Raw genomic sequence first — 26952 nt, 5'->3', positions numbered from 1 at the left:
GTTGCAGTACACTGTAGACATACCGGAAAACGAGAAGGGCATTGAGGTTCAGAGGCTGACTGTCAGCGACAGCGATGAATCCAACACTGAAAATTCTAACGCGGTCTACAAAATTGTGAAGGGAAATGAGGGTGGCTTCTTTGCTGTGAGGACGGACCCCGAAAGTAACGACGGAATTGTGACAACAGCAAAGGTAATGTGAAACACTGATTGTAGAAAGGCCAACATGCTATAGAATGAATTATGGTAGCACAAAAGCAACGGTTTTGTAGGAAAAAATATTTTTAATGCTTGAAAAAATCAAGAGAAGGTGGGTCACTTCTAGTTCAAAAGGGCATGGTATTACAGGAAAGGTAGCAACTCCAAAGGGGATAAGAGCTTCACTGTTCAGAACTGGGGATTAGATTCTGGAACTGAGATGATGGTCCGATGTAGATCGGGGTAGTTGTCCATTTTCTGTATTCTGTATACTTTCTTTACTGGTTCCCGTGGGTAACAGAATAACAGAGGTGTTGACCGTTTGGAGATGCACAAAGGTTAAAACACAGGGGAGACTTCTTTAGCAACCCAGATGCTATGAGGGTGCAATTTTAGAAGAGCTCTCTCCCATCTCTTGGCCCCTTGGCTAAAGAAGTCTCCCCTGTGTTTTAACCTTTGTGCATCTCCAAACGGTCAACACCTCTGTTATTCTGTTACCCACGGGAACCAGTAAAGAAAGTATACAGAATACAGAAAATGGACAACTACCCCGATCTACATCGGACCATCATCTCACAGTTCCAGAATCTAATCCCCAGTTCTGAACAGTGAAGCTCTTATCCCCTTTGGAGTTGCTACCTTTCCTGTAATACCATGCCCTTTTGAACTAGAAGTGACCCACCTTCTCTTGATTTTTTCAAGCATTAAAAATATTTTTTCCTACAAAACCGTTGCTTTTGTGCTACCATCCTTGATCTATATTTAACGGTTCAAAGGAATCCAACGGCTTGTCCGTGCTCTCCTTTTGTTGCTTTATCCCAACAACATACCCTGTTTGTTACTACACATAGAATGAATTATGACATCCCATTCAGCATCTGCTTCAAGAACTATTGTTTGACCTTGTGATTTAACTATGATAAAGGTAATCACTGCACCTACCTTTTCCTGGCCTATTCACTATTTTTGTCACCCCAGCTCGGCTTTTTTCTTTATTTTTCTTTTTTTTTTCTTTATAATCAGATTGTATCCTGTATCCCCTAAATTAACACCCTAAAGAAGTGGCTTTATTTTACCAGGTCATGCTGCGTTTCAGACTTTAGATTGGAGGGCGGGGGTGAGGGGGGGAGATGAGGGCCGAAATTGGGAAGTGTTGGTCCCATACCTCCTCCACAGCCTCAGTCCTTCCCAACCCTCCCCACTCTGCACAATTATTTTCTTTAGGCCTGGTACTGTGGTGAATTTCCAATTAGAAATCAGGGCTACATGTCCTAGGAAGAAAACCAAGGCTACAACCATCTCATGAATAGAATGGGGCATGTTGGCATCAGTGACAAACTGATTTTTGTATATTCTTTGATAAGTCAGTTCTCTACAAAAAGTTTATTAAAGTGTACGTTGAGTTCGATTGGTTTAATTTCTAGTCAAATATAAAATCTAAACCTTGTATATTAAAAATGCAATTGCTGATCATTTAACCCATCAGCTTCTCAAGGTGTTGATGAACCGTCTGTGAAAGCATGACTTATTACATAGGACATGGATGACCATGTCCTTGTGGCACTCTGTAAAATTGCCACTGCTTTAGCGATTAAGTCGCCATGTAACAGTGTTTTTCCGATTCCATGCATTGTGCACACTACTCTAGTTTCCACTGTAATCTCTAATTAATTGATAACTATTCAGTTTTCTCTCGGTTTTTCTCCTTCAGCCATCTTCGACTTTCATCAACCACTTGTCTTCTTCCATTGCACTTCCCCCTGTTTTTACATGTTCTGCATAAAGTCCAATTTTTCTATTTGTCAACCATAATAGTGCTCCCATCGGACAAGCGGGCATTGCCATTTCATGCACATTTCACCCATTTATAGGGACTAGACTTTGAGGGGAAGGAGCAGCACATTCTCTTGATCACTGCCGAGAATGAGGTACCCTTTGCTATGAGCATGCCGACCTCCACTGCTACGGTCACAGTCAACGTGCAAGATGTGAACGAGGCACCAGTGTTTGACCCGCCGGTCTGGAAAGTGGATGTCTTTGAAGACTTAAAGATTGGCCAGAAGATCGACACTGTTAAAGCTCATGACCCAGACAAGAAGCAGAGCCAGAAGATACGGTGAGCTACCCTTAGCAGCGGTATTTGTGTTACTAGAGGGCAGGGGAGTTGCTAGGTCTGGAAAAGACTCGGGGCTAAACTGATGTTGGAACTGTTGGGACTGGGGCCTAGCTAGTCTTTAGGCTGTAGCTCCTGAGATTCTATCCGGGGCTACAACCAAAAGATCAGGGGCTACAGCCACCTTAGCCCCCCCTAGCAACACCCCTGCTAGAGGGTGTGGTGGTGTTGCTGGGCATTCTAGAATGATACATTTCTCTTCCAGACTCACTTTATTTCACAAACCATGAAAAATGTTTTTAAGGGTGGTATTTCTTGCCAGTTTGTTCTCTGGGGGGGGGGGGGGAAATCTCAGTTTGGACTAATCAAATTAAGAAAGAGAAATGAAGTGCAGCAAAAGGCTTTGAGAACGGGCAGTATTAAAAAAAAAAAAAAAAATTCAATTAGGGTAAAATGTACAACCATTGGGCCTCATTCTGAATCTGCCAGTCTGGAAGTAAGGTTGCTGCTAGCAACGTACCGGCACCCTTTCCAGACCACCAGACTACGAGAATGCCTGCAGGGGCCGGTTCTCCCGACAGGTCTGACCTACCAGGAGTACCGGCCCCTGCAGGCGTGTTTCTCACGGAAGCACCGTTGGCAACAGTGCCGGTGCATCCGTGTCCTAATTCCCATGGAGTCCTCCGGGACTCCATGGAATGGGGACTTAAAGTTCCCGCCAACTGACATCCTGGTCCGCTGCGATTTGTAATGTCCTTGTGGCACCGGGATATCAGGCGGTAGAATCAGTATTACGAGGTCTGACCTTGTAATGAGGGCCATTATTTTGTGGGGCTTGGCTCGGTTCTTCACATTGGAATGTTCAGGAAAGTCCTTTTTTCAAATTGAGTTTCAAGTCCATCTTCTACATTTCAACTAATGGCTCGGATTGGGATGGTTCTTCAATTGTGACATAAATCCTGGCAAGCCAACAAAACCAGATCTCATGCTGCTGGTATTGTAGTGCTATGCGGTTATTCTGTTTGTTCTAGCACATTTGCCTTCTCAGCCGTAGTCATCTGAACTGTACTGTGTTCTCTGCAGGTACATCATTGGGGTTGACCCAGCCAAGTGGTTGTCTATTGATCCGGAAACTGGCATTTTAACTGGCAATGGCAACCTAGACCGGGAGGACAAACGGTTCGTTAAGAATGATACTTACACAGTCGAAATTCTGGCAGTGGATAATGGTAAGGATATGCCTGGGCCATGTGCATTACATATACATTCATAGAATGTATGGAGTAGTGCGATGGGTGGCGGGGTGCACATGCATGAACTATACATGGCCATAATTGTGGCAATTGACTAATGTAGACATAAGTTTTCTAAAGCCAATGTATTTCTGATATTATTCCGTTTTCAAGACTAAACACTATTCCTTTCAACAAACAGATAATCTATGTGGAGACAGGTCAAAGTTGTGCAGTCAAATTAACACAGAAAACATGAGACAACCATCACAAAAGAACATAAACCATCGGTTAGCATGTTGTGAATTCCAAACTTGGGCAAAATAATATTTGTAGGTGTTTGAGTAGTTAACCGATTTACCTGCATATATCCATTGGTTTTGTGCATGACTGCAAAGAGAAAACAGCAAATGTGCCCACATGTTAGCTTCATTGTTTTCTAGTACCGTACATAATTGGTCACAAAGGTTGTTTGTGGTGCTTGTAATCACGTTCCACTTTACAGTCCGCATCAAGTTGCCCTGAAGAAAAAAAGGTTCGCTGAGAAAAAAATCAAATGTAATATAGGGTCTCTGCCGGGCTATATGCATCTTGCATTTCATCACTTTACCAGCCAGCTTACCTGTGATGTTGTGTTAAAAACTCCAAACGAGGCCTTTACCTCGGAGCTGCAGTGTTGTGGAACGTGTGCGGCTGCTCCCTTATCTCCTAAGTACTTTGATGTCGCAAGCGGTGGGACGCCATGCATGGGACCACATAGTGACGTCAAGCAGCCCATGTCCCGCGCGGGACAGCTGGACGGGAAAAACAGTGAATAAGTATAATCACCGGTTCAGGGGCAACTTTGAACCTTGTGTATGTTTGATAGCCTTGTGCCAAGGGTTTTGTTTACCAGGTTGCTCCTTAGATATTATGTATATTGAAAGTTTGCACTAGTTTAGAGACTAGAACATTGAAGTAACTGAGTGATGACCACCCTCTACCAATTTCTTTATTTTTTTTACAATAGTGAAGTAAACCACTTATCTAGGAATCGGGCTATAGTATGGTGTAGGAGTATGAAGACACATTGGGCCTCATTACACGTTTGGAGGTAGGCTACCCCCAAACTCTGCTCTGGGTCCTGCGAAAGGGGAATTACCGGGCCATTCCGACCTCGACGGGCCTGTTAATTCCCCTTTCGCAGGAACTGGAGCAGGTACGTCCCCATTCCCATTTGAGCCCCCATAGGGTTCAATGGGGAGGATGGTAGCAGCAGGCGTGACCAAGCATGCAGAGCGGCACCCACGAGCAGAACTCGTAATGTGGCTGTACAGTGATAATGGTGCCAGCTGTGCCTCGTAACTGAGCAACTTCTTGATGGCCGGCGGATACGCCGGCGGCCCTGACGAAGGCCAGACAAAGGCCCCGTTTGCCTCTGGGACCTCCATGGCAGCAGTCTTCAATGAGGGAAGAGGGCAGGAGCCCGTTATCCCCCCCCCCCCCAGACCAGGAGCCATAACCAGCCCCATCTTGTGAATGGTCCACATGTCTCCAGAAATTGCTGTGCCACCCGCACCCTGACTTCGCTCCCAATAATGGTGAGGAATCTGCCATGGTGATCCAAGGCATCCATAATTTAAGCAGCATTCTACTTTTATTTTTATCCAAACCACTCCCGACGAGTAGCCCGGCCCGCCTGACCTTGTCCAGCTGATCTGCTGGACTCCAAAATGCCAGGCGCAGCGCGGCACCATAACGAGGCTGTGCCTCGTATCTGAGCAACTACTTGTGCTCAACCCATACGCCGGCGAACCCCTGACGAAGGCCAGACAAAGGCCCTGTTTGCTGCTGTTCGCCGGCAGTGAGCCGCAAGTCGCCCTGCACCATTGCTAGGGTGAGCGCTACCATTTCCATCAGCTGACACTTCCCGCCTCCCTTGTCGTACCCTATCACGGTGCCCACACCTCCAGAAAAGTAGATTAGCGTACATCCACTTCTAATGAGGTATATGGCACACGTTTAGCCTGCCGTCTATGCGCAACCTCTCCTTGACATTCCTGAATACCTACCACTGAACTCGACATCCCTTTACAACAACGATTGCTGTAATATTTGTGTAACCAGACATTTCCAGCTCTGCTTCCAATTGCCTCTGTGTACGGCAATCAAATGACCCACCGTTTCGAATGACCAATGACCCCCTTTATGGTCCACACCATATTGAAATGTAACTGCTGGGTACCTTAACTGTTTTACTGTTTATACTACAGTGTCACGCCCTCGTGCCACAATTTCTGCCCCTCCTAAACTTCATGCCACCTAGCCTATATGTGCATTGCATTTGATTGTTGGACCTATCCTATATGTGCACTACATCTGATTGCTAAAACCTTGCCCACATGTGCCTTATGCGAAGCCTTGCCAAACCATAAGCGGCATAGCCTGCTGCATTACGAACCACCTTGGGTCCCCTCTGCACCCACGGTTGCATTGAACCTACAAACTTGTATCAGAATCCTATGAATGCATGTTACATTAGTAAGCGACTGCCGACACTCGCTAGGTCTGCACCTCTATCTTAATATCGTTAATATGTTCCTTTACCTTTGCGCCTACTTGAGGCTATTGCTCCCTTTACTGAGTATCACTCTCGCTGTGGGTATCCACCCTCGTGATTCTTTTACCATCAGCTAGTGCAAGGTTAACCACTAATCTGAGCTCTGGAACTATGGCCCCTACTTGCAGGCCTCTGGCCAACTACCAACCTAAACAGATAGCACTTCTGCATAATAACTGGAGTCTCAGCTCTGCACCTGCTCCTCACATTAGTGTGCTTCATCTGAGCGCCGAGCCCCCCAACATTTATTATAATGCCCCTGCCTTATGGCTAGATCACTTTACCAAAAAACCTACACCTAACCAACCTTGTTTACCTACCTTAGAAACAAGAGATTAGGAGCTAGATTTCTGGGCATGACTGGGCACTCTAAGCATCCTAGTTCCTGGCTGAAACGTTTGACACCTAGTCTTCCACCCCAGACCCCTATTTCACACACAACTAAGCCCCCTCAGTTGTCACCAGCCCCACCATGCAAAGCCATACAGATCAAGGCCGCTTTGGTCAACGCACGATCCCGCGCAGCTCATGCACTCGACATTGCTGACCTTATCAAGACAAAGGAGCTTGACCTAATTGCCATCTCTGAGACCTGGCTGCATGCCGCTTCGGACCCTGCACTCTCCCTGGCAATTCACCCTGAGTACTCCATCTCTAGATGCGACTGCACCTCCAGAGGAGGCGGAGTTGCCTTCATCCAAAAAAAATCACTAGGACTCGGAGCCCTACCGAGTACAAACCTGGAATCAGCCAAGCTTCTCTCTGTCTTCCACTCTCTGCCAATCAAACTGCCACTGTACACCTAATTTACAGACCACCCGGTCCTCCCACATTTGTGGACGATATCACCTCCTTAGTACTTGACAAAGCTCAAACGAACTCGCAAATTATCCTCCTTGGAGACCTCAATCTAGGTTACCAAGACCCCTATGACCCCACGGCCATTGACTTCGCCAACACCCTAACTGATTTAGGTTTCGCCCATCATGCATGAATCTACCCACATCAAAGGGAGGTCCTTAGATTGGCTAAGTGACACTAACTGTAACATTAGTCTACTCTTGAACTCACCCTGCGCATGGTGGGACCACCATATCATTACCTTCAACATTGAAGCAGCTCACCGACTCGCGTCGTCCGTCGCACCTGCCATCCCTACCAGAAACAAAAAGGACATAACATCTGAGAAGTTACTCCCCCTCATCCTTCCTACCCTCAATGACGTCTTCGATTATTGTTCTGACCCTACCACCCTAGCTGACACCTACAATCGGGTGGTACTTTCAGCTATAAATTCCATCGCCCCCTCAAACTCGGGAAACCTAAACCGCATGCGCACCTCATTTCGTGGTTCACACCGCAGCTAAGAGTGCTTCGCAAAGAGAAACGCAGTGCAGAAACATGCTGGAAAAGTCACCCTTCTGATGCTCACAAGGACGGACTCTTCCTAGCTACCCTTAACTACAAAGAAGCCATATTCCTGGCTAAAAGTGTCCTACAATAATAGGATCTTGTCTCCTCAATCTAACACTAAAGAATTATTCAAAATCCTCAAGGAACTTGAGTCTCCGGCAACACCACCAGTCTCCTGCACCAAGGATAGCAATTGGTGTACCAATATTCAGACAGCACTTCTGGACAAAATTGCATCCCTCCAAACTAAAATCAGAGGTAAACAAAACTCGCTAGTTGGACAATCTTGTGACCTTTCCTACAACTGGTACTTGCCAGGCCAACTTGAATTATAAACCGTTCGCATTCTCCCCTCTTACTATTTCTGAAGTAGAAGGAATTCTAAACAATCTTAAACCTTCCAACTGTCAAGGTGACTCATGGCTGGCTCCTATTATCAAGGAAGTCTCTCATGAACTAGCCCCCTTCATCACGGCCTTCATAAACACCTCTTTCAAAACGGGCATAGTCCCTGACAACCTCAAGGATGCCTGGATGATCCCACTACTGAAAAAACCATCCCTTGACCCTAACATACCGACTCATTTTAGACTCGACACCACAGTCCCGTTCCTGCTCAAGATTCTAGATCACGCAGCCTATCTGCAGATCCAAGAATATCTTGAATCTAACAATCTTCTTGAGCTAAGACAATCTGGTTTCCGCCCTAAACACGGAATGGAAACGGCCTTAATCGATCTGAAAACCCAAATGGAGATTCTAAAAGATAATGGGAAATGAGCATTACTCTTACTACTAGATCTTTCCGCGGTATTCGTTCTGGTCAATCACCAAATACTGTGCCAACATCTTAAAAATGCGGCCCATTTCTCGGACCCTGCCAATGCGTGGATCCACTCATTCCTAAGCAACAGATCCAGGCGAGTTTTCTCTCCCCCACTGCATCTGCTGACTCTTCTCCTATACACTGTGGCGTCCCACAAGGTTCTTGTGCGTCACCGACACTTTACGTGTTCACCAAACCTCTTTGATGTGCTTGACTATCTGGGTGTCTCCTACAACAACTATGCGGATGACACCCAGATACTCATCCCCATTACTGGTGATCACATAGTCAATACCAAATCTGTGAATGACGTCTACCTGGTCATTCAGGCCTCGATGGCACAACACGAACTCTGCCTCAATGATGACAAGACGGAGATCCTACTACTAGGCTCACCTCAACGTCTTAACAAACTAGACCAGGTCTTCAAGTCCTTCAACATCGATGGTAAAGACATTGTCTCCAAGGATACTAAAACTCTTGGCGTCTATCTGGACTCTGCCCTTTCACTGAACAGGCAAACTAATGCAGTAAGGTCGTCCTCGGCTTATACCTGCAAACTCATCACTGCCTGCAGACCCTTCCTTAACTCCCACAACTGCATTACCTTGGCTAGAACACTTATCATGTCCAAGATCGACTACTGCAGTGTCCTTTACTTGGGGACCAGTCGGTCCAATCTCAACAAATTGCAAACCACCCAGAAGAATGCCATCAGGGCGGCTCTCCATATCCCCATGCACTCCCATACCTCTAACGTCAGATCAGAATTACGTTGGTTCCCAGTAAAACGAAGAATCGCCTTAAAAACCTTAGCCTTGAATCTCTAATGCTTGGATAACAAGGCCCCACCCTACCTCTCCACCCGTCTCTCTCCACACGACCCACTAGAACTCCACAAATTCACAGCCTCACTCTGCCTAGATTCAAACTCCAAAAAGCCAGAGGAGTGAGCTTCCCTGTCCTAGCCTCGAAGCTCTGGAACTCCCTGTCACTATTAGAACTGAGCCTTTGTCCCAAACCTTCAAGAATAAAACCAAATCATGGCTCTTCACGCAGTATACATGATGTACCGCTTTTAAGGTCTGGCCTCAAACCCTAGAGGTATTCTGCTCTCCTGTATATTTATGCTCATTTACCTGCTTAGTATTGTCTGTATATTTTGTTTACTTGCTTATTTTATTGATTACGCCTGTATATTTTTGTATATTTACCTGCTCATTCTATTTATGTCCATATATTACTTCTCATTCTTCCACAAGACTTACCCTCCCCCCCCGATCTGTGTAAACCGGGGTAGCTCAAATTTCCTGAACTGACCCTTGACTGTATTGTACTGTAACTAAGTATGTAAGAATATGCGCCCGGTTGCCCACGGGCCTGGCTGCGCTTTACAAATAAACTAAATACAAATACAGCACTACCGACTTGTTATCATTGTACCGCCACTATTGTAATGAGACCCATTTTCTTGCTGCTTTTAACATTGAAGGTGCACTTTGATGCATGTGGCAGATAAGCCTATACCCCCAGGTAACTGTTTTGTATTGTCCAGACCTATACTCTGTCATTATGGCTGTGAACAAAGATGGAAGTGTCGACTGACGGTCACTGTACACAGCCATTATCCATGTTAAGGAAGGTGTAGTTCTGCAGTACGGCAACTTGACTTTAAAGTGTGGCTGAGAACAACGCCCAGAACTTGTCTGGCATCGTAAACAGCAATGTGGAATTCCAGTCCAATGTTGTCAAGACCATTAACTTTGGCCTTCTCGTCTTAGTTGCACTATTATATGATGGCTATTTATAACGTGCGTAATACCCAGAGGTTTCTAAGTGCGGACCTGGGGATTGAACCTGTGTCGCTCTGTCTCATCCTGTTTCAAAGGAGAGCACGTTGTCTCTGAGCTATCCTCCCATGCAGTCGACCGTGACCATTTTCTGGGTCCGCCTACGATGCCATAGAAACTACATGAACACTTTAATCAAGATGGTAAAATTGATTGAGATGTGCCTTCAGAGTCGCATCATTTTGCCACCTGACGGATTTGCTTGCAGCTATTCCCCATGCTGCAGCTAGACTTCCATTAGTCTAAACTTGGGTATTTTGACTTTATTTCAATTGAGAGGAATGGATCCCATAATATCCATATGGCAGACATGCATTTACTTCTGCTTTGAGGCATCATCTGACCAGACCTAGGCTAGTTAGCTTGCTTGGCAACCACCTTTCCCCTTCTCAGAACCTGAAACCATTATCTCTGCCTTCAAAAGATATATTGTACTGGGTAGACCTAAACGCACAAATCTGGATGAGTGAAGCAGAGCAGCCCTCTTCTTGTTTGGAAAAATGTGGCATAGGAAGTATAGTTTTTGCCTGAACAGTTTTTAAATCCTTCAGATTGAAAAATAGCGGTTACATTTCAGCAGCAATTCATTCTTTGGACCCTTGATGTTCAGTATCACAGGCTTTGTGCAGTGAAGCAAGAGGACTAGTTTAAACCTTCATATTTTTAGATCATTCCATGCTAAAGTCTCAGGTTAAGTTTTGAAAAACCTAGTCCATAATTGCACGAAAGGTGTTTTTCTAGACCCTGTTCTCATACTGATGCCTTCTCACCCTTATTGGAGGATATTTTTACTGCACAAATGTTAGTATCTTGAGGTGGGCAATTTAACACTTTTGGGTGGCACAAGTAACTCCTATTCTTGCATGCTCATGTATTCTTTGGTGCAAACTTGATGCATTGGTTGATCCTAGACTAATGCATGCATATGATTGTTTTCAGGGAACATAATATTGCTCCTTAGAGGTCCATGTTAAGATGGGCTCTTTAGTTTAAACGTCCATTGAGTGTCTACAACCAGGCTGCGTTTTCCTGATCATGGGGAAAGGACTGTGGCCGTGTGAGCTCATGACCATCTGAGATTTTTTTTAGTTCATTCATGCATCTGAACACATGTTCATGGCTACATATTCTGAGTGCGTGGGCTTCAATTTGTAGTCTAAATCCAGAGTGTATGTCCCAGAAGGTTTGACTGTAGACTACCCCTGTTCGGTTACATTTTCATACTAAATCCCCTGTGAGAATTTGAGCACTTTCTGCTGGACTTGTGGATTCTTTTCTGTTCCCGAGTGTGGGAATCTTTTTCCCCCCCTCCACTCCCCCATTCTTTTACTTTTTTAGGTGTCCCCTTTTTAGGACTCTCCATACCTTATTTTTGGAATCATACTTTCCTATAATGTGATGGGCATCTGCATGTTCCTATTGCAGTACACAGCACTTTCTGTGCAGTGTTGCTGTGGTCCCCCTTGTTTGTGTGAACTACTGTACCCAAGGGTAGGATACTTTTAGACTTTCTACAATCCCCATTGTGAGATCAGCACACTGCACCTTATGTGGAGTGCTGAGGAGATGCATAGTATTTGCATGCATAGTATCCGTAACCTCAGAGAGCAGTTTGCCTCCTTCACTATTGATAACATTCCAATCAAGGTCTCAAACCGTGTTAAGACACTCGGAGTCTACCTTGACACCGACCTGTCGATGGATACAGGTCAATGCTATCGCTGCATCCTCAGCATACTATTCCAAAGTTCTCAACGCAGCCAGGCCCTCCTTGGCCCGTCAAAGTTGCCTCACGATTGCCAGGGCAATCATCAGGACTAGACTACTGTAATGCCCTTCTTGTGGGGACATCCAACAAAAACCTGGCCAAACTCCACATAGCCCAAAATAATGCACCAAGGGCAGCCACCGGCACCCCAAGAAGAAACCATATCTCTGAAATCAGAAGGCAAGTACACTGGCTCCCTGTCAGAGAGAATTGTCTTAAACTCTTGCTCTCACCCACCAATGTCTTCGCGAACTTACCTCCCCTACCTGACTAACAGAATTACCAGGCATACCGTCAGACCTCTCAGATCAATTTATGCCAACTCAATTGTTACGCCTACTACACGTAAAGTGCGTGCTGGTGGCTCCAGCTTCCCCACCCAAGCAGCCGCGCACTGGAACGCTTTGCCACCTCACCTAAGACTCATTGAGTCCCACCTAGCCTTTCGTAAGGCTATCAAAACTAGACTGTCTAAATTGAATCTGTATCACCCACTGCATATATGCCTGCCAATCTGTAACTAAGAGCCCTCCTGGCACCTGTCTGTAATCTTAAATCTGCGTATCCTCTAACAGCGCCTCGATGCCTTTTGGGCTGCAAGTGCGCTTAACAAATGCAAATAAATATATATATATATATATTTTTTTTTTTAAATGTCCTTTCTAACTGCTCCTGCGACATTTCGGTTTGTGACAAGCTTCATATTATGGCTGGTGGCAGTTGACTTGTCCTACTGACTTTTTTCCTCACAGGCTGTCACACCAGCTGCGGTGAGGCACAAAAGGGTCAGCATTCATCTGGAATGGTGGCTTCTTTCTTTTTTTTACCATTTTTAGTGTGCTTGTCCATTCTTTGCCTTTCTGCCGTCCTGGGACGGGCAGGTCCTGATTTGATTTTTGTCTTTGGTGGGAACCCTTTGTGTAGCCTGCTGAGGCACCAGAATGTCTGAGAAGACCGGAAACTAGGGAGGTGTCAAACTCTGCAGCCTTTTGTCTTCTGGCATGCCTGCCTGGAACCAGTCCTAATTGGGAGGCTGGCTGGCTGTTATGAAAGTACGGCCACCGCCTAAAGTTTGAATCTAGCATGTGTGCTAATTGGCTGGGTTCCTGGTAAATGGTCTGGATCTGGAAGCTGAAGGCAAATGGACCACTGGAGCTGAATCAGATTAGGCAGAAGAAAAGACTGCTGTAGCCGATGCCTGCTGTGTAATGGCTCTGTGCTGGCCACTTCTTCCATGCAACCTGGGTGTCCCGAAGATTCTGACCCTTGGACTGGTGAGACCAATCGGTCTTAAGAAGATTGTATTTCGAGCCATCCCACGACGAGCTGACCTTCCTGGGCTGCAAACTGCCAGTACCCTGGGACTTTGAGTATGAATGCTTTGGAATGTCTTCCTGTGATCCAGAGCTGCAAGAAGGACCAAAGAATCCTTTGTTTGGAACCTTATCCGTCGACTAATGCTGCAAGTTCCCATCCAGTGTCCTTTTTGTTTTCACCACAAACACGAATCCAGCAAATGGGTCCTGTGGTGCTGCATTGTCAAGGCATCCGTCCGCAAGCTCTTCGCTGCGGAGGTACTGTGTGGCTCAGGGTAATACTTGGTCTTGTGTCGCTCCTGTATGGCTAGGGTGGTTTGTGTAGTTGCGAGACTCGTCTAGGGAGCCTTCTACGAAGTCCCTGAACGCTTTCTACTAACTGAAGTCTGTACTTGTGACGAGAGATCTTCTGGAACTCTGACTTTCCTGCATCTGTGCCTTATCCGGACATGCCTACTGTTGGCCACCAGACCACCAGTCCCCACCCCACCCCACCCCCGAGATCACTCATGCCCTAGATTAAAGGGCTTCCAAAGTATAAGGCCTCTGTCGAGAAAATAGTACAAGTGTTGCAAAGTACTTAATTGCTAATGTGTTAGTGATATAACTGATTATCTCTGAAATAGAATACGTTACAAGTGTTACAGGTAAGTTATTTACTGCCATTCTGAAACATATACAGAGTTATTTACTTATTTGAATGCTGTTCCTCTATTCTAGAAATTAAGAGTTGTTATTCATGTATTCTTCCTGAAACTGAATAAGTGTACTGCCAATGGGGTTTTACTCGCCTTGAATAGCATGCTGCCATTTTAGGTTTTGCTTGTCTTGAACTGCTTACTGCCTTTCTGAAAAGTATTTGAGTTCTTACTTACCTTAGGATTGTGTTCCACTAATCTGAAAAGTAACATGGGTGTAACTATCATTCCTGAAAGAAGAATGTTTATTACCAATGGGGTTTTACGCACCTTGAATAGATTCTGACATTCTAAATGTGTAACACTGAGTTCTCACTTACCTTTGAAGTGCATACTGCCATTCAGAAGTTATAGCTTACCTTTTGAATTGTGTTCTCCTATTTTAAAAAGTAATGAGTCTATTACTGAAAGAATTTACACATGTTGCAAGGTACTTGTGTGTAACATGGTTGGTAGAACTATATTATGCCTGAAACTGAATAAGCAACATAGTTCATTACGAATAGGGTCTGCTTGCCTTCAATTACATACTGTCATTCTGAAAGTCTACTAATGCGGTTTTACTCCCCTTGAATAGCATACTGCCATTCTAAATTTAACACTAGGTTTTACTCACCTTGAACTGCATACTGCTATTCTACATAAAGTTTATATATGAGCAGTAGGCAGGGGGCATTACCGAGTTAGGTAATGCTCCGGGGCCTATAGATACAGGACAGAGCATAGCGTGAGCCTATACTAAGTCCCCGGGGCATTACCTGATTCGGTAATGCCCGCTTCCCGGCGAGGGGATTATTGCTGTTTCCCAGCCTGTTGAACCAGGGTACTAAAAGCTGCTTTCTTTCTGAAAGGCTGCAGCTTTAAGGAAAGAAGAAAAAATGGCCACTGGGGGAAGGGAAAACGGTCAGTTTTCCCTGTCCATGGCGGCCATTGAAAATGAAGCAAATAAATGGCTGCCATGGGAAGGGAGAAGGGACTACACATGGTCCCTTCTAACTTTCCATGGCGGCCATTCAAAAAATAAACGAAAGAATGGCTGCCATGCGTAGTCCCTTCATTTCCATGGTGGCCTGTCTCAGATCAGGAGCATACCCACTGGAGACAGAAGTGTTTCCAGCTTGTCTGCTCCCAAAGAGGAGCAGAATAAGCAGGTAATTGGAGGGAAGGTGGGGGGGGTAGGGAAGGGAAACCTGTGGGGGGAGCAGAGCACTTGCCCGAATCCCTGACAAGGTAAGATGGTGGCTGTGTGGTAATCCCTCCCCCATCCCGAGCTGCCTCATTAGCTGGGATAAGCCTGGCTGCTCTGTCATTGCTGCCAAATATAATGTTGGATGGTACAGCCTTGCACTAAGTTGGGGAGTTTCGGTATTGCCAAAGGTATCGTTTTCAAGTCCCTTTGGGTGGACTTTAGCTAAACTGTCCTAACTCCCTCAGCCCACCCAGATTGGTTGGCTGCCACATTTTTAAATACTACAGTGTAGCTGATTGGAAGCTGGATTGACACCCCACCCCCTTACCCCTTCTTTGCCTAGATTGATTGAACCAGTATCCTCAACCACTCGTGACTGCATTGAGAGTTGACTCTGTCCGACCCATGAATATTCAAGATCAGTACCACACTTGCTGTTGAGGGACATGCCAGGCGCTCAATAAAGTGGAAAACAAATTTGGGAACGAAAGTGCCTCATTTACAAGGAAATGTTGTTTCCATCAGAAACAGCATTCGGCACGCGGGTGTGTAACACATACCAGGTAATTATTGAAATAGTAATGCCCATCACGAAACACTGCACAGTAACAAAAGTGTTGATCTATGGTATGATAAATGTTAATCCCTATAAAACAGCTGATATAGTGCTAAAAAATCCAGTCTGGGGGGACAGATTTTGTCAGATCTAAATAAAATACGTATATTTTTTAAAATAAGCAGGCAATTATCGAGGGTGGGGGTGGGAGAGAACATGCAGAATCCCACTGGGAGGATCTAATGGATATTTCGTATAAAAAACAGGCCACATTTTAGTAGTTAATCTCTAGGGACAGACATGGGTATACAGGGAACATCAATGAAAAAACATGATCACATTAGTCCGCTCTATTGCAAGTGGAATGAACATGGGGAGGTTGAGTGCCAGCCACACGTTTGTCGGGCACCCTTGGTATTCACCTTGGAAGAAAACTGTTGCAATCGAACCCCAGAAAAATAATAAAGCAGCAGGACCGGACAAAATCCCAGTAGGCTTATTCAAATGTGACCAGAAAATCTGTGCCCCATATCTTAGATAAACCACCTACAGCCAGGCTTCTGGGGAGGGATGCGCACCGTAGATCAGTGTTTTAGACTACATTTGTTAATATGCAAGTACGTCTCACTTGAGAGAATGAATCGGCATGTACTATTTGTAGACCTGCGCACAGCTTTTGACGCTGTACTGTGCACGTTACGCTGGGACACTTACTGCGAATAGGAAATTCTCCATTCCTTACTGTCTGCTACACACACAACTCATTTACAGCAACGAGACAGTAGTACGATGGGGGCAGTTAATGCACCCTTTTAAGGGTCAAAAAGGAGTATGCCAGGGTTGCATACCTGCACCAATTTTTTGAACTTTATATTCAGTCTAATAGATGCAATATTGGCAGTTTCTATTGACTTACCTACCCTAGCCCACGACAAATGCCCATTGCTGCTTTCTGCAGATGTCATTCTGATATTCTAACCCAACACCAGCTGGTCTCGGAAGGCAATTCTTCTTTGTTTTTTGTCATGATAAAGGACTGGAAACAATCTGACGAAACACTATCCATGGTGGTCACAACAAAAAAGGTGCGTACCTGCAATCGGATGACTAATTATTAAAAATCTAGTTTCATTATTTAGGTGCAACATTCACATGCACTGGCAAGTGGGATGACCAACCAGAAAAAGTGGGGGTCTTCCCAGGTATTGCAGGGCAGTGGCTAGCTTTGGCAATAACAGGGCTATGAGACAAGAATTGTAAGCAAACCAACTACAAGCCAGACAAACTGCCCTTCCTGGGACAGATATGGGGTTTTACCAACTGCACACATTTCTGAAAATATCTTTTTAAAGGAATGTTGGGCTTGCCTAAAAGCGCACCAATACAAATAAATGAGGGGCTTGGGTGATCGGTTCTCGATCAATTAGTGACACTCGGACCTCTTATGTGTTTGGTAAAGTTGTGGACTGCCAGAACTGGGCAAATCCGGCGACACTTTGAAGTTGGACAAGAGGGTGGTTCATCTCTGCCATGGGTTACTCATGTTAGTACTCCTTACAAGCTTCAGAGTGCGCTGATCTTGGGTTACATCCCACAAGGATCCATAGAAATATGAAATTAAATATTAAGAGCACTATGATTGTTGCAAAAGGCACTTACTAATCAAATGTCTTCCTCCAGGTTGTTGGTCATATTGGAAAATGGAAAGTAGGTCTAGGATACAAAAGTTACCTGGAACGAATGAAACCTAAAACGATGCGTTCCTTATATATCAAGCAAGATTTGGCATTTCACCGTTTTACTATTGTTGGGTACATTTTCCTTTTTGAGTGCTATTCGCCCCACTCTTGTGTCTTCTGGCATTTTAGCTGGAGTATTGGATTTTTGGACTGATTCTCCTGAGTGGCAACCTTTTTTCACTCACCCATTCTTTTACTCTGACTATGGGAACACTTTATCTCTTTGATACTTATAAAGCTATGCTATCCTCCATTATTTCTGTTATCTACATTTTGTTACAGGACACGGCACTTGATATGCAGTGTTGCTGTGGAGCTCCTTGAGCTTCCATTTTTATTTTACCTGTGTTCACATGTTACCAAGGCAGGGGCACACTTTATGTCCCACCTATATTTTATTTTGTGAGATCAGCGTACCCCACTAAGTGAAGTGCTGAGGGAAACCTTGTCTGCCTTTTCCAGTAACTTTTAGTTACTGTTCCAATTTCATCTGACAGGCTGGTAGCCATGTAAGTTTTTGCACAACCTTTTGTGGACTTGTCGCAGGCCGCATTAGCAGCTGCGGTACGGGACACAAGGGCCACCATTTGCCTAAAATGGTGGCTGTATTTTATTTTGTGTGTTTTTTTTTTTTTTTTTTTTTTTAAATCCCTGTTCTTTATGACTTGGTCTTTGTTGGGACGCCTACTACCTGCCTGGTTGGGGTAGGTTTTGATGGGTATTTTGTCTTCGAGGGGGATTGGGTCCTCCGACGTATTCCATATCTATGACATGTAAGCAGCACAGCTGTGCTGCTTACATGTCATAGATATGGAATACGTCGTCGGACCATCCCATTGAAAGAACGTTACCAGGTAAGAAAGTAACTTGTTCTTTGGCATGCTTACCTTGGAAAACCAAGACTGAGTGCCTGAAAGGAAATTACGTGGGGGAGATGACCATTCCCCTGGTCCTTGTCCTGCAGTGTACCTGCTTGGAACCATTTATTTCTTTTTGTTTTTGTTTTTTGTAAGGCTGGCTGTCCCCATTGAGCAGCCCCCCCTTCCAAGTTTGAATTAATGCATGTCTGGTGATTGGTGGGCTCAGCCAGTTTTCCTGCATAAAACGAGGGTCCTGGAGCAGAAACTGTCGACCACTGGAACTGAAGATCTGAAGGACATCTGCAGGAACTTCCAGGGACCACCAGAGCCGGTTTAGTAACCGCTGCAGTCCTGACCTAAACTTATCTGTGACGGGGTAGCCTCAAAGTGGACAACCTCCTCCCTTGGACTGGTGGGCCTAACCAGTTGCATTTAGTGCCATCTCTGGACAAGCTGCGGCCTCCACGGCCTGGAAGTCCTCAATTTTATTTATTTTTATTGTGCATTTGTAACGTGCTTATACATCAAGATATTGTACCCATGGTGCAAAGGGGAGGGAACATTGGAACAAAGGCAAAGACACGGATGATCGTGGAAAAGGGTCCTACTAGGCCTTGTGAGCATTCAAAACGTGCTATTGCAGGGAGAAGGGGGCCAAGGACTGGGGTAAGTGCAAGGAGTTCCATAGGGGGAAGCGCCAAGGAGTCAGTTGTGTGCAACAGTAAGACCCTGGCAGAGATTGCTTGGTACGAGTGGTCACCTGCCATTTAAAAGTGCAGGCCTGTGAAGCACAGGCCAGTGGGTGCCTGAAGGCAAGTGCTGGGGTGGTGCGGAATGCTCAAGGCGATTGGGTGGCAGGCTGGGACCCAGAAAGACGCTAGGTCCAAATCCCCAATCTCTGCATCTGTGTGGTATTAACCCAGGAGTGAGTGAGTGAGTGAGTGAGTGTGGGTGGGTGGGTGGGGGAGGGGGGGGGGTGAAGAGGAAAGTCTTGAGCTTCTGGAATTTGAGGCGGTCTGGCTCAAGACTGAGAGAAGGGGATGCTGTTCCAGGGGAGGGAGCCAGCCACGGAGAGGATCTGCACCCAAAAGCCACCGACATGCAGAGAGTTGAGTTGGAGTGTAGGGACCTGGAAGGAAAGTATTTGGTGAGAACAACTTGTAGATGGATTGGTACTCTGCCCCAGACAGCCTTATGGATGATGCAGCGGTATACAAATTTGATCCTTGCCGCAACCAGAAGCCAGTGGAGGGATTCTAGGGCTGGAGAGATGCAGTCCCTGGCTTGAGGCCAAGAAGTCTCTCAGCCCTATTCTGGACAAGCTGGAGGGGGTGTGGAGAGGAAGAGGCTGTTGCAGTCATCAAGCCTCGAGAGTACCAGAGCTCTAGAGACGAGCTTCTAGGGGAAAAGTGAGGAAAGGAAGAATACCTCTGAGGTGGAGTTGAAAATGTGCCTTCTTGGCAAGGTCCAAGGTGTGAGGGAGGAAAGAAAGAGGAGCTGAAGATGACTCCAAGATTTCTGGATTCAGTTGGAGAAGGGGAGAGCCCATAGAGGGTGGCCAGAGTGAAGGGAGAAAAGTGGGAGTCCGAACAGGAAGGATCTCCGTCTTGCTGGCATTGAGGCAGAGATCATTGGAGGCACACCAGGACTGGATAGCAGATACTGTCTGGAATGGTAGAGGAAGAAGGGGGAGAATCGGAGGATAGTTTCAAGAAGAGTTGGGAGAAAGTTGAGATGAGGTGCCAGATAGATGTTAAAGAGCCAAAGTGAGGGGTACAAGCCCTGAGCAACACCACAGGTGGAGACGGAGGTAGGAGAGAAGGGGCTTAAGATGACCTGGGAGGGATGGTCGGTGAGGAAGATTAGCCAGTCCTGTGCCCGCTCCGATGTTCCAAGGGTATATGGGAGCCGGTTTGATGATGGAATGGTTGACCATGTCAAATGCAGAGGAAAGATCAAGTAGAATGAGGACAAGCGGGTGAGTTAGTGTCAAGCGGCGTGAGCAGTTCTTCACAGGAGTTAAGAATAGCAGTTTCAGTGCCTCTGGATGCTCTGAAACCAGATGGTCGTGTAGGTAACCAATTGGCTCAGTATGCTGGACCAGTTTGCGGGTAAGCCAGCTTTTCAAGGCGTTTCCCAAGGAAGGGAGTGATGGAGATGGGGCGGTAGTTAGCCGGACACAAGGGGTCAGCAGAAGGTTTTTTCAAGAGGGGGCGCACAAGAGTGTTTGAGAGAAGAGGGGAAAGACCCAGTAGCAAGAGTGATTGCAGAAATCAAGAGCCGGGGCAAGGGAGTTGATGTTATCCTTGATAGTTCTGGTAGAACAGAGTGAGACCTGTTTGGAGGAGACCTTCATAGAGAAGGCCACCCTAGTGACCTCATCCGGTGTGATGGGAAAGAAGGAGCGAATGGCAGAGGGAGTTTGGGAGGCCAGGTGTGGCAGATGGTTGGGAGGCACGGGGAGAAGGGGAATGAAGAAACAGTGCACAGTATGCCCTGAGTTTTGGGATGAAGTGGGTGGCCAGTGCAGTGCAAAGGGCATGAGAAGGAAGAGGTGAGGTGGAGACTGTAGAAGAATTGGCTAGTTCCTTGCAGATTTAAAATGTCTGCTGTTAGATGCTCCAGAGACACAGGCCTGGATGTGAGCCCGCTTCTTGGAGCGAATGGTAACCATATTGCTTTTGCAGAAGGCAACGGGCCAGTTTGTCAGAGGATGAGCCAGTGGTCTGCCCCTTCCGTGCTTCAGGTTCGAAGATTGGTTTTGTACCAAGTGTCATGCTTGGTGGCATGTTTCAGGTTGATCCTCATGACTGGGGCAAGAATGTTGAGTGTATTATAGATGGCCAAATGGAGGTTGCTAAGAGCAGAGTCTGAGGTAGTCGATAGTGGGGGGAGAGTGGGGCGAAGGTGGATGCAAAGGCAGCAACTGACACTGGTTGCATTGGGTTTGATGTCTGTGAACAAGGTTGGCAGGGCTCGGTAAGGTGCGGTCAGGGTTCAAAGGGCCCAGGTGGTAGGAGTAGTCTGACCAAGAAGGGGGGTGGGGGGAGAGGGGAACAAAAGATCTGTGTGGATAAAGGCATCCAGAGTGTCCAACTGAGTGGGTATGACCAGTGGGGGGGGTGGGGGTGCAGAAGTCACAGAAGAGTGGGTGCTGTGCATGAGGAGTTGAGGTGGCTGTTTAAGTCACCAAGTAGGAGTTTGCAGGGGTCCTGTGCCATTTTGTGGTACAACCTCTTCTGAAGCAGTTTAGTCCGAAACTTGGTAGGCATCCTCCTGGATCCCACTCCTGAAAGTCCCCTCAGCTGAGACGAGGGTCTGCTTTGTTGTTCCTGTGCTTCATAGGGTTGCAGTTGAGCTGTTACTTGCATCCCCTCCATGGTCTACATTGTGGTGCACAACACTTTTTGCTCTACAGCCAAAGAAACCTAACTTCAACACGCTCAACCATGCCATCCTGCGCAATCGCCTCTGTGATAAACTAGGTATCGCCCTTCAGGCCCTTGCCTGGCTGAACCCTTTCCTCTCCAACCGATCATCCCAGGTCCAACTTGGGTCCTTCCTCTCCTCCATCTCTCTCCACCTGTGGTGGTCCCCAGGGGTGTAACCTCTCTCCCTGGCTTTGCAACCAATACCTGGCACCTCTCGCCCATCGGATTGCTTCTCTCTGCTCCAATTTTCAGTGCGATGCGGATTACTCTTGGCTCGTTTTCAGGCTACCCTCTGCCACCACTTCTCCCTCTCTCATCTCAGACTGTCTGCAATCAAGGAATATTGTCCTGCCAACAACCTCTGCCTTAATGCCAGTAAGACTGAGATACTCCTCATTGGGACACCCACACCTTCTTTTCCTATCGTGCTCTGGCCTGCCTCCCTTGGCCCTCTTCCTGCTCCCACATGTGAGAATCAGAACCTCAGTCTCACTTATAAATCTGCCTGCTTCTACTCTCCGACCGCTCCAATTCATCCAGAACAGGACTGCAAGACTTGTCCTTGGCCTCAAGCCCAGAGATTGTATCTCTCCAGCCCTGAAATCTCTTCATTGGCTCCCAGTGGCTGCAAGGATTAAGTTCAAGACCCTCTGCATTGTCCACAAGGCCTTCTGGATCTGCGTTCAAAATACCTTCAACTCTCCCTTCGGAAATACCTTCCTACTCGAGCTCTTTGCTCCTCCACCGCCAACTCCCTCGGGGTCAGTCGCTTCAAGCAATGAGTTGGGGGTAGATCTTTCTTTGGCCGGGGCCTCCCTCTGGAACAGCCCCCCTGCCTCTCTGAAACTTGGAGAACCATCTTTGGTTCCAGAAGCACCTTAAGACCTTCCTCTTTACTTCTGCCTTTCTCTCCCCTGCTGATCTGTCTGTTACTTCACTCTGCACCTGGTTACCCTCTGGATTCGGGCCCAGGTCCCTGCCCACCCAGCTACGTACCCGCACTGCCTCCTGACAATCCTTGCATTTGGGTCTGTATGTGTTACCCTAGAGTCCCCTTACCTGCACTTATTAGACACCCGTTGCCTGCGCTTTGCACTTGCCACCTGCTGGCTGCACTACTTTTTCTGATCCAGTGTTCAACACTTTCCACACCTCCCCTGCCCTTTGCACTTTTCCCCATCCCTTTCCCTGCACTTGTGTGATCTCGATGTCACTGGGCATAGTAAGATTGTTCTTGTACCCCACCCTTGGCTCATTGCGCCTTGAAACACTGACACGCACCTGGAAACCTAAAGAAACCTTCATAGGCTCGGCCTTTCCACTGCCATAGGCTCGGCCTTTCCACTGCTTACTTGCCTTTTCTCCTTCAGCGCTTGGTCACAGGACTCCTGTGCCCCCTTGACTTTGTGAGTCACCTAGGATAGGGTTGGACTTCCTAAGATTGTCTAAGCAGGGGTTAACTAAAGTTATTCAAGTTAGTCTAAAGTTTGCAAACTTGTTTCAGAAGTTTCTACTTCTTATGCAACCTTTTCAAATGTTTTAAAGTAGTATTATCCTTTGGATATTACAAGTATTGTGCGTACTTCTCTTCTATGTGACTAACCTAAGAGGTCTAACCCTGTACACTAAAGGTGGGCTTTCTAAAATAGTGTCCCTAACTGGACTTTACAAAAAACAATCCAGTATTATCCCATTTACTGAGTAATTTGGCAATCCATAAAACGTCTTATTGCAAGATTGGAATCTTAGGCCCACTTTTTATGGACTTGTCCATTAGATCTAAATTATAGAAGATTGTATCTGAGATGCAGCCTCTGAATGTATAGAATCAGGTCTATTGAAGAAGCTGTGCTATTCTGTAAAAGCACCAATGTCGAACTTGGTTTTTGCCATTGCAAGATTTGTACACCCAGCATGACATTGGCAGAGCATCAGTGAGAAGTTCAGCGTCTTGAATAAGGTTGTTTTTCTGTTTACCCAATTTCTTCCTTATATGGATTGTTGATGCAAACCTTGACACACATCTTGCCTGAATGCACGGAGCCACTGGTTTTAGGTTAATTGGTTTTATAATAATCGGTACAGTTTTCTTAGTATTTAGTTGGTTTTAAGAAATGTTTTTATGAAATGTTTTGTATATGGTGAATACATTGATTTGAATAGTCCTTGTGACTCGTAAAATGGGGCTACCCTATAGTGTCCAAGGCTGGTTATCCCCTGTTAGTGACGTGGCTATCCCGGTGGTAGTCATGCCACGTCCTTGCTAGATGTGTCTCTATCCCCAGAGAGGGAGTCTCTCCCTATGAGAGCCTCCTGCTGAATACCACCCCCAGCGGTAGAGGCCTCACCTCCCTGGTCTCATGGGAACGGGGCCCCCCCTTGGGGAGTAGTGACCACATCCAGGCATTCTTCACACCTCCCAGGCACGCACGAAATGCCTACCTCCCTTTGGTATGCTCCTACCCCCGCCCCCAACTCCTCGTTCCCTCTCCCATTGTCCCCAACACTCGTGGTTTTGTATGACGCACTTAAATTCCCAATCTGGTTTTCTTTCATAGCCGCAGCAATTCTGCAGAATAAACCCAGCTATGGGAGAACGTTCAAGCTCTGAACTTGGTCCCCACTCCCTAATTTCAGTTCTCCCTACCGCCTGCCCTCCACCTCTAACCTGATGCCATTGCATCATTTTTTCCCCCCTCCAGTCTTTTCTTTTTTACTTTTAGTTTTCGGCTAGCCGGTGCTATTACTGTTGTAACCGCAGTAATCTCTCGCATCGAACAAAAAACGTGTGACTTCATTTCTGAAAAATCTCTGCTGCAGCAAAGCACCATGGGAGATATAGCTATAATTCTGGAATCAGGGGCACCCCCTTCTCCATCAAATATTTTTAAAACTACTGGCCACAATAACCCCAGACATGAAGTCAATGCTTCAAGCCCAAGTTGTTTGGTACCTGATCCAATTCCATCCAGCGGTTTGGGCTGTGCATTTGAGCAAAAGGCTTTTTCTCTATGGGAAAAATGAATGGGGACTACGCTGAAACAATCTTTTTGTACTTCCATATATTTTCTGTTTACCTGAGGTGCGGCATTTTTTGGGATTCCTATGTATCTCAATACGTAAATGCAAGGGCATTTTTTTGTATTCGCCTGTTGCGCAGTCTCAAACAGCTAGGCTCGTAGCTGTGCAAATTGGATTAATTTTTTACAATTTATTTTATTGTTTTTATTGGTTTCAAGAAACCTTTAAAAAGAAGGAAACCTGTTACAGACAAACGGGCATTCCACATCGTCATCCAGTGGCATGATTTCATCAAGGTCGTTGTTGTCCTAGGGAACCAAACCCTGGAGGCAACCTTGGGGGTTCTTAGGAAGGGGGGTCCAGGTTAGCTAGGCAGGTTTTAGTCTTTCAAAAACATTACAAGCCCGTGCATAAGTTTTCGGTCTGACCCTTCGAACATGGATTTCCACCAGTCGTCAGCGCAATTTCCCTCCAAACCCAACCATAGGGTAGATGAGGTCAGGTCCTCGGTTGTTGCTATTGGGTATTCTCAGACTTACCCACAGCTTGCTGTACCTAGAGTCGCAAGCAACACCCCACTGACTACCTGAAACTAGTGTTCAGTGGTTATGATTAATGGCAAGTTGTTCCATCACTTACACTGATTGCAGAAGTGTGCCATGACATTAGTCCTGAACTCCACATGCACTAGGTCCGAATCTCCACATAACTAAATTCCAATGAGACCTGAACATGGGTGTCTTTGCTTGTCTCATAAATCGGGGCTGTGGCCTTGCACTTCAACTGGAATACTTTTTTTTTTTTTTTTTTTGCCATTACATATAAGCCTGAATGGCAAATGATTTTCAATTTCTTGCGATGGGAGGGCAGGCTGAAACACACAGAATTGAAGGCAGCAGAGCACAACTACCAGTGGCTATGATGTGGATCCAAGCTTTTGCATCCATCCCTCTTTGCTGGACCAAAAGGGAGGGCTTAGCTAATGGACTCCTGGCCGACTTTTTTAAAAAAAAAAAATTTTTTATAGCCAATAAAAGTGAACGCTGTCTTGGCAAGATGCCTTCGTTATTGAATATTCCCCCGAACCCCCCCCTAAAATTAGAAGGCACACAAGCTGTAGTACTAAATCATGCATATATGTTAATGTTAGTGCGCGGTACAAATGACCTTTAACATTATCACCACCGGAGTGGTCCCCTGGCGCTCTGGCGGCTCTGAAAGAGGGGGGGATGGTGGGTTAGTGGGTGGAGGCTGGAAAAGTGCAAGATTGCAGTGATGTGCTGTTGGCAGCCTCAGCCCGGTGGTTCCGTCGGCTGGGCCTGGGGTGTATGCGGCCGGTAGTCGTCGTGTGCTGATGTGCGAGTCTATGTGTTTTTTGTTTTGTTGTTGCAGTGTAGTGAAGGTCGTGCGGTTTGCTGCGCTAGAGGTTTGTGGTTGTTTGGTTTGGAGTTTGAGAGGTGTATGCCGAGAAGGAAATTGTTAATGGTATTCGTTAGTCATCTCTATCCTGGACTGAACCGGTTGGGCTCGTGTAATCTTACCCGACGGGATGCTTGTACACCCTGAGCCTCAGGAGGTACGTGCCCGATTTTCCATTCGAGGCCGTTTGAGGATCTAGCTGTCCCCTCCGCCCGCTCCCTTAACCTTGCATGCTCCTCCCCCCTCCACATGACTAGCGCCGCTGCTAGTGTCCATACACCCGGTTGTGTGGTGATTGGTGGTATCTTGTCTGTTCCACAGCCTCGTGGGACCTAGTTGTGGCTGTGAGGGCGGTGGGGGATGGTAAGGGTTGGCTGGAGTAGTTGTATCCGTTTCTCTGGGTCTCGCGGGTGGACCCCTGTGTCCAGCGTCAGCCCTGCTGGTGCCCAGGGTACTTCTGTCGGTTCTAGCAGTTTGTCACTGTCCTTTTTTGATGATTCGTTTGTCTTATTGTTTCGGTTTTAGTCTCCGGTGTTGAAGAGGTAGGTTTTTAGTAATTTTCTGAATTTAAGGTGGTCTTTGGTGTTCCTTATCAATTTTGGGATGTTCCAGGTTTTCACGGCTAAGTGGTAGAAAGCGGTGCCTTCGAGTTTCTTCTTGATGTAAGGTTTTTGTTCCAGTCGGATTTCGTTGGTTGACCCGAGTGGTCTCGTTGGCTTGTAGA

The 26952-nt window shown here is 46.4% G+C and overlaps 1 protein-coding gene across 1 annotated transcript in view; it reads left to right on the top strand.

Annotated features, from left to right (window-relative positions):
• LOC138524981 (B-cadherin-like) overlaps positions 1 to 26952 on the top strand; it is a 247145-nt gene that overhangs the window by 185896 nt on the left and 34297 nt on the right. Inside the window, exons 9-11 of the mRNA XM_069635550.1 lie at positions 8 to 193; positions 2070 to 2314; positions 3395 to 3540. Coding sequence (XP_069491651.1) covers positions 8 to 193; positions 2070 to 2314; positions 3395 to 3540 — 577 coding nt within the window. The remainder of the gene's footprint in view (positions 1 to 7; positions 194 to 2069; positions 2315 to 3394; positions 3541 to 26952) is intronic.

The sequence above is a fragment of the Ambystoma mexicanum genome, chromosome 1q (assembly GCF_040938575.1).
Source record: "Ambystoma mexicanum isolate Mex_15411 chromosome 1q, UKY_AmexF1_1, whole genome shotgun sequence".
NCBI classification, from domain to species: Eukaryota; Metazoa; Chordata; class Amphibia; order Caudata; family Ambystomatidae; genus Ambystoma; species Ambystoma mexicanum.
The sequence above is the reverse complement of the archived record's forward strand: the minus strand, read 5'-3'. Positions and strand labels throughout refer to the sequence as shown.